The sequence below is a fragment of the Vipera berus genome (genome assembly GCF_964194415.1).
Source record: "Vipera berus genome assembly, chromosome: 4".
Lineage (NCBI taxonomy): Eukaryota > Metazoa > Chordata > Lepidosauria > Squamata > Viperidae > Vipera > Vipera berus.
In genome coordinates, this window is record NC_138206.1 from 2,918,950 (window position 1) to 2,926,925 (window position 7,976).

The 7,976-nt window shown below is 48.2% G+C and overlaps 1 protein-coding gene across 2 annotated transcripts in view; it reads left to right on the forward strand.

The window, feature by feature from the left end:
• RAB6A (RAB6A, member RAS oncogene family) overlaps window positions 1-4,137 on the forward strand; it is a 62,736-nt gene extending 58,599 nt beyond the window's left edge. For both annotated transcript variants that reach the window (XM_081327883.1, XM_081327882.1), the window contains one exon: window positions 1,970-4,137. In XM_081327883.1, the coding sequence (XP_081184009.1) occupies window positions 1,970-2,034 (65 nt within the window). In that variant the 3' untranslated portion in view covers window positions 2,035-4,137. The remainder of the gene's footprint in view (window positions 1-1,969) is intronic.
• The last annotated feature ends 3,839 nt before the right edge of the window (window positions 4,138-7,976 follow it).

The following is a 7,976-nucleotide window of genomic DNA, read 5'->3' on the forward strand; positions in this document are numbered from 1 at the left end:
GCATGGAGTTTGCTAAGCACATTGGTTTGTGCTTAAATTGTAAGCTGCCCTGAGTCTTTGGAGAAGGGCGGGATATAAATGGAATTAAAATAAAATAAATGGGGGAACTATGGCCCCTTCATGACTTGCAGACTTCAACTCCCAGAATTCCTCAGCCAGCGTGGCTCAGCTTGGAAACCTCTCCCTTTTCCCTCAGCATGGCTGGCTCAGGAATTCTGGGAGTTGAAGTCCACGAGTCATAAAAGAGCCAAGTTTGCCTACCCCTGCACTAGATCACTGTGGGGTCCCTGGTGCTCTCCGAGCTGGGTGGTTTCCTGGCAGACATTTTGTGACCCGATTAGCTAACGACACCAGAGCTAGAAGGAAGGGGGATTTGCAGGGAGGAGGAGGACAACTGTGGGGTCCTGGGTGCTTCTCTGAGCTGGGTTCTCGTCTTGCAGACGTTTCGTGACCTGACTGGGTGACATCATCAGGGCTAGAAGGGAGGGGGGTTTGCGGAGAGGAGGAGGGGGTGAGGAAGAGGAGGAAGAAGAGGACTGTGGGGTCTTTGGACTCTGAGCATGGTGGAGGGTTTTGTTTTTTTTTTGCAGACATTTCATGACCCAACTAGGAAACATCATCAGTGCTAGAAGGCAGGAGGGTTTGCGGAGAGTTGGAGGAGGAGGAGGACTGTGGGGTCCTTGGGGCCCTCTGAGCTGGGTGCTTTCCCTGCAGACGTTTCGTGACCCAACTAGGGAACCTCATCAGCTGGAAGGGGAGTGAGGTTTGCCCTCCCTTTTCTCTTCCAGTGCTTTGTCCTGCAGTGTTGGTGGGAGTATTCTCAGTGGTTTCTCGAGCTGTCGTGTGTCTGAGTTGCTAGTTCCTTGACTGAGATGTTGTTTACAGCTCGGTTATTGGTCTAGTGTTGGTGTTAATCTGCGCTTATCTGGATGTTGGTTGCTTGCATTGATGTCGGGGAAGGAAAGGCCTGCAGGAAAGCAACCAAGTTCAGTTCAGAGAGCACCAGGGACCCCATTCTTCTCCTGCTCCCTCTCCTCCTCCTCCTCTTCTCTGCAAACCTCACTCCCTTCTGGCACTGATGCTGTTACCTAGTTGGGTCACGGAACATCCGCAAGGAAACAACCAAGCTCAGAGAGCACCCAGGACCCCGCAGTTCTCCTCCTCCTCCTCCTCCCCCTCCCTTCTAGCACTGATGATGTTCCCTAGTTGGGTCATGAAATGTCTGCAAGAAAACCCACCAAGCTCAGAGAGCACCAAGGACCCCACAGTCATCCTCCTCCTCTTCCTCCTCTGCACAAACTCCATTCTTTTCTAGCCCTGCTGAGGTTCCCTAGTTGGGTCATGAAATGTCTGCAAGAAAACCCACCAAGCTCAGAGAGCACCAAGGACCCCACAGTCCTTCCTCCTCCTCTTCCTCCTCCTCCTCCTCTTCCACAAACCCCATCCCCTTCCAGCACTGATGATGTTCCCTAGTTGAGTCACGAAACGTCTGCAAGGAAACAACCAAGCTCAGAGAGCATCAAGGACCCCACAATTCTCCTCCTCCTCCTCCTCCTCCTCCTCCTCCTCCTCCTCCTCCTCCTCCTCCTCCTCCTCCCTTCTAGCACTGATGATGTTCCCTAGTTAGGTCAGGAAATGTCTTCAAGAAAACAAGCCAGTTCAGAAAGCACCAAGGACCCCATAGTCCTTCCTTCCTTCCTTCCTTCCTTCCTTCCTTCCTTCCTTCCTTCCTTCCTCCCTCCCTCCCTCCCTCCCTCCCTCTTCTTCCTCCCTTCTAGCACTGATGATGTTCCCTAGTTGGGTCATGAAACGTCTGCAGGAAAGCCACCCAGCTCAGAGAGATCACCGACAGTCCAGCCCTGACCTACGAATTCCCTATCGCAGGCTCTTCCGGTATGCCCAGGACCTTATCCGTGAAACCGGAAACCGCCGTTTTGTCTTTTTGTTTCCCTTAACGTCTCCTCCCCAGTGATCGACATCAAACTGGAAAAGCCTCAAGAGCAGCCGGTCAGCGAAGGAGGATGCTCCTGCTAATAGTGTCTTGGGGGGGTTTGCTTGTTTGTTTGTTTTCTATTCCTCCTTCCTCAAACCATCACTGGCTTCTCCTCCCTCCCTCCCTCCCTCCCTCCCTCCCTCCCTTCCTTCCTTCCTTCCTTCCTTCCTTCCTCCCAGGGCCCCCCCCCCACCTCAACAGCAGCCACGTTGACGATTGCCTTGCCTTCTTCTCCCCACTAACCCCCAGCACGGACCCTCATCGCGCTGCCCGTCTCGTGAAGATGAATCTGTTTAGCTTCACAAGCACAAGAAAGAAAAGTCGGTGTCTTCATTACGTTAGAAGGAAAAAGGGGGTTTCAAACGTAGTTCTGGGAAAGTCGGGGACAACTTTTGTTAAGGTCTTGTGTTTTTGTTTTTTTGTTTCGTTTTAAATTTTTTAAAACCTGGCACCTGTCAAATGGACGGAAGGGGCGGGGGGGAGGGCTCTGTGGCAAGGGACGGGCAGGGTAGAAAGACGCAACGCCGCAGGCCGTTGGTAGAGCGTTAAAACAGAAGGGCAAATCCTTAGGGGGAGAGAGAGAGAGAGACTGCGCTGCCTTTTCAGTCCCAACGTTTGCTTTTGGGGAAAAGCAAAATTCAAAGTTTGCTTTTGGGAAAAAGCAAAATTCAAAGCCGGGGGTCTTCGGTCGTGCTTTCCGCTGCGTTGTTTGCTTCCGTTCTTTTGTAGCGCCGAGGGACCGCTTTTCGGCATGGGCTGGCGAGATGCCTTTTTTGAAAGAGGCATGGGTTCCAGACCTTTCGCCACAACCATGGTTGCGGTTCCTTGGAGAAGGCCGAAAGTACAGTGAAACTGGCTGGCAGTGCAGTCTCTGCTTATTGCATTTCTGGCAATATTTTCAGAAGGGGCACCGCAGGTGAAGTCCGTTTCCAAAACAGAGGTGTGTACGCTACTACTTGTAACTTCTCCGTAAAAGCGAGGAAGGGGATAAATGAGGCCATTGGGCAGCCCCTCGGACTCAGCTGGAGGCAGGCAGAGTTATAAAAGTCCATTTTTAAGAATCCCTTTTAAAAGGAGGAATGGGTGGTGGTGGTGGTGGCGTAAGATGGAAACAAAACTTTTAATTATGCAGACTGTTGCCTTTACTTTCAGCATATGTATTTTTTTTTTACATTCGGTCTTGAATCTACGTATGTACTACATAATTTGGTTAAGTAACCGTTTGTTTAGCATTATGTTTTAACTTAACTACCATTAACGGTGATTTCCTTCAATATTTATTTTCTCTGCTTTAAATTGGTTCACCTTCAAGGTTTCTTTCTTTCTTTCTTTCTTTCTTTCTTTCTTTCTTTCTTTCTTTCTTTCTTTCTTTCTTTCTTTCTTTCTTTCCCATTTAAAGCTTTGGCAATGTTGCAAGATTCCACGATTTAGGAAACACAGACATGCATTCTGTCACACACACACACACACACACACACACACACAAACATACACTGCAGAAGTTTACTCTTAATCTGTACTAGTCATTGTGAAGTTGCTACAGGAGTTAACACAATTGTAAATACATTGTTTGCCAGGAGAGTTTGTGGATGGGAGGGGCGATGTGGGAAAAGCTTCAAAAAGCTCCCTTTTTTTTGTTGCAAGGGCTGGTGTGAAAAGCAGCCCGGCTTTGGAGGCCTCGAGGCAACCCCCCACCCCACCCCCCTTTTGCATTGTGGAGTCAAATTCATCACTTTGACTTGAGTTTCCGGTAATTTTGCATAATATCATGTTAAAAGGGCAGATTGACATACAAATGCTTTTAATTGCAATATTGAAGAGGTGATTTTTTTCCCTTTTTCTTGTTTTTTTCTTTCAAAGTAGCATGTCTAGAAATAAATGTTTAAACTATGGCAACCGATGATGAACTTAATCCTGAAAAGAAACTCAAGGAGACTGGGCTACTTTTTTTTTGTTTTTTTCCTTGTATTGTCGTTATTCTACGTGTGCAGAAATTTAAACACAAAGAATCCCATCTTGCTGCTTTTGAATAACTTGAGTTTTCTGTGGTTTGGGTTCTTCGAGCAACTAAATGTGTACACGGGTTAGATTTTTAAAACATGCACAGAATTTTTTGCTTCCAATAAAGTATCTAATCAAAACACTACGAGAAAAAAGGTTTCTCCCTTTTATTTCTTTTGCTTCTCCTGCTCCCTTCCCCATCGCCGGCCTTGGTAGTTCTGGCTTGTTTTGAACTCGGCACCAGAGCTGAGCATCACACTAATTTTTTGGTCTCCAAACAGGAAGCAAGTGTGCAACTCCCAAGTAGGACAGAGTTTCCCAACCTTGCCGACTTTAAGGTGGGTGGACTTCGATTCGCACAATTCCCCAGCCAGCCTAGTCGTAAGTGATTCACTTAACCACCATAAAAACTGGGTCTGATTCTGCTTATACGACCACAACGATGGAAATCCCAGTCCTAATTGTGGTTAAGTTGAGGGCTACTTGTAAAGCTGCTTCACAAAAACAGGTACAGTGAACCAAACTAGATTTGCAGCTAATCAGATTGTTGGACGGGCAGGTACAAAAACAGCCAGGGAAATGATTGAAGCCTGGGAAACAGGCCCCTCGGCAGGCAACAGGACTGTTGATTTGCCACCAGCCTATCAATTACTTAGGCGAGGGCTGGGCAGCACAAGGAAACAATGACAACCCCTTCGCCAACACCCTAATCAACATATAAAAAGCCACACGCCACCTGCCACCGTATAAATATCACTCGCACGACGGCCCACAGCACGCAGTCCCGAGTCCAAAAGCTCGGAAGACGAAACCTTTGGTCCCGGTGACCAACCCAGATTGGATCCTGCGACATTATCCTGAGACACGTAGATTCGCCTTTAGTCGTGAACTAGATTTGGCTAGTTCCATTTTTTTTTCCTTGTGCCATCCTTATTTTACTCTCATTTCTTTTCTGCATTTTGCACAGCACTACTTTTTGTGACCAGGAATTTGTGTGGGCGTGCAAGCAGCGTGCATTATCCACCATTTGTAAATTACAGTTTCAAGAGTGGCTTTTTCGCAGCAGCTTTATGGAAGTATCGGAAGGCCCAAATGCTATTATTTAGTCTGTTCTTTACATACCGGGAAGAAGTCATTGGAAAATAAAGATAATTCCTTCCTTCTCTTAAACACGCATGTAAATGACAATCCTGGTGGGGTTTTTCCCCCCCACTAGGCTCTCATAACCCCTAATTAATTTAAATGCAGATGAACTTTAAATACAATTTGGGGTGGGGAGCAGAGGCCCAAGGCTAAGCATTTCCTTCATAATGCTTAATTTACCCTCTGAGAAAAAGCGGGATATTCAACAGGTACTGCTTAGCAGCTGGCACCCAGCCAAACCAGAAGGAGAAAAAAAAAATCCCACAAGATTGCAATCTGATGTTGCGGAAGAACAGAAAACGGCCACTCTGTCGAAGAGCATTTTTTTTTAATCCTCAAATAGCTTTTCTTCCAAAATATACATTATTATTATTATTATTAGTGCTTCAAGCGTTTGATGGAATCAAACCGCAAGCTAACAGACACGACTGGGACATGATGGCTGCTTGGCGCGCAGAGAGAAGCGAAGCGAGGTGTGTTTTGTGACGTGGCTGCAGGGGAGGCCTGGCTGGCCCGCTTAACTTGGGAAGCCCCCCCCCCCAACCCACCAGCTGAGGCAGACTCTGCCGCAGGGATGGGATACCCTCAGGAGAGCCACTGCTGGCTAAAAAAAACCCCTCGCCCATTGAGAACCATGGGCACTGTTTCCCGGCGACTTCCCTTTTAAAATGCGAAATGACTTGAATTTCGTATGCAACTCTCATTCCGTGTGTATGTATGTATGTATGTGTGTGTGTGTGTGTGTGTGTGTGTATATGTATGTAGATCTTTGGTCATTCGGGTTTTTTCCCCACGTAGAATTGGAGGTATCAGGGCAACGTTTCGACGAAATCTCATCCGTCATTCATCGAAACGTTGTCCTGATACCTCCAATTCTACGTGGGAAAAAACCCGAATGACCAAAGATCTACATACAAACACCCGCAAGTGTGTGTGTGTGTGTGTGTGTGTGTGTGTGTGTGTTTTGCAGGATTCATTTTGCCTTCTTTTGTAAGGTTTTTCTCCCCCCCCCTTAAAAACAAATATTGGTCATTGCTGTAAAGAAAGCGATGGGTTCATCTGGAAACGAGGGTAACCCTTACAGCCGGGAACGGTCTGGCAAGTATTTCCTCACAGCCGTGGTTGCTGCTAGCAATTGTGATTTATTTTTTTCCGGGAGGGGGTTTTTTGGCCCAGAAATCTCTCTTGTGCTGACCTGGCAGTGTTTCAGTTATTTTTAGCTGTGCCAACCCCACCAAGGGTCTGTGCAAAGGCTGTGTTTGCACACCTTCCAAGAGTGAACCAACAACTGGACTCCGGGGAGCGGGGTGTTTGTGTGTCGGGTTGTAGATCTTTGTGGCAGACACAGGAATAACCCTAAATAAAATTCTCGTGTGTTAGAAATGAAACTTCCCCGCCCCCCCCCCCAAAAAAAAACCCAATTCACCCACAGTTCTTTCTCAAAACACTTTGGGAAGGATCTACTTTGCTCACGCCCAGAGAGGAACCGTGCTAGAAAAAAGGATTACTTTAGGCATTCCTGTCTCCCTGCTTGGAAACCAATCGGAGATCATTCTTGCACTGTCTTTCTCCCAGCCTTCCTACCGTAGCGTGCGCCCATTATCCCCAGCCAACTGGGCCGAGAAGGCCGGACAGGAGTTGCGGTGGCTACTTCGGGGCCAGGATGGCAGGGACAAACTGAGGGAGCTTAACTCAGTTGCAGTCCAGCCGGGATGTAGTAACTCTTCACATAACTTGGGAGATCTTCTAACATAAGAAGCAGAGGAAATAGGAAGGCAGCTAACAAGGGTGAGCAAAGGAATTGTACCCACAGGGTAGGGTGTGGGGGGAAAAAAGGAAAAACTAATATTCCGCTCAGCGATGCAGTTAAATCTGGATATATTTTTTTGTAACGTGCAGCCACAAAAAACTAGCCCAGTTTCTATTGCACCGTTGTGGCCCCATCTGGACTCTTCTGACCGTACCCCAGTGGAAGTGGGGGGGGCACATTACCCTGGAGAAGAGCAGCCAAGCCACCTGATCTGGGCAGGAAGATGCCACACCGCAAGGTTGTTGCGCGAGGCCCCGTTTCCCTTGCGAATCCAACAAGCCAGACATCCCAAAGGGAAGCCGCCTTGGTTCACACGCACAACACGCTGAACCTGGTTAAGGAAAACCCAGCAGGGCTTGGCCCTGAGCTGCAAAAAAAAAAAAAAAAGCGTTAACTGGGATTCCACCTCGGCCAAGGAGGTTATGGGAACCTGGCTGGTGCAGAAAGGTATTATATGGAAGTGTCAGGAAGGGATTTCCAAGCTGGTGGTTCCTCCTACATAACCCTAAAACAGAGGTAGGCAACCGTGGCTCTTTTATGACTCGTGGACTTCAACTCCCAGAATTCCTCAGCCAGCAGGGGGGAAACTTTGGCCCCTTCATGACTCATGGACTTCAACTCCCAGAATTCCTGAGCCAGCATGAGGGAACTATGGCCCCTTCATGACTCATGGACTTCAACTCCCAGAATTCCTGAGCCAGCATGAGGGAACTATGGCCCCTTCATGACTCGTGGACTTCCACTCCCAGAATTCCTGAGCCAGCATGAGGGAACTATGGCCCCTTCGTGACTCGTGGACTTCAACTCCCAGAATTCCTGAGCCAGCATGAGGGAACTATGGCCCCTTCGTGACTCGTGGACTTCAACTCCCATTATTCTTCAGCCAGCATGGGGAAACTTTGGCCCCTTCATGACTTGTGGACTTCAACTCCCAGAATTCCTCAGCCAGCATGGGCGAACTATGGCCCCTTCGTGACTCATGGACTTCAACTCCCAGAATTCCTGAGCCAGCATGGCTCAGCTTGGAAA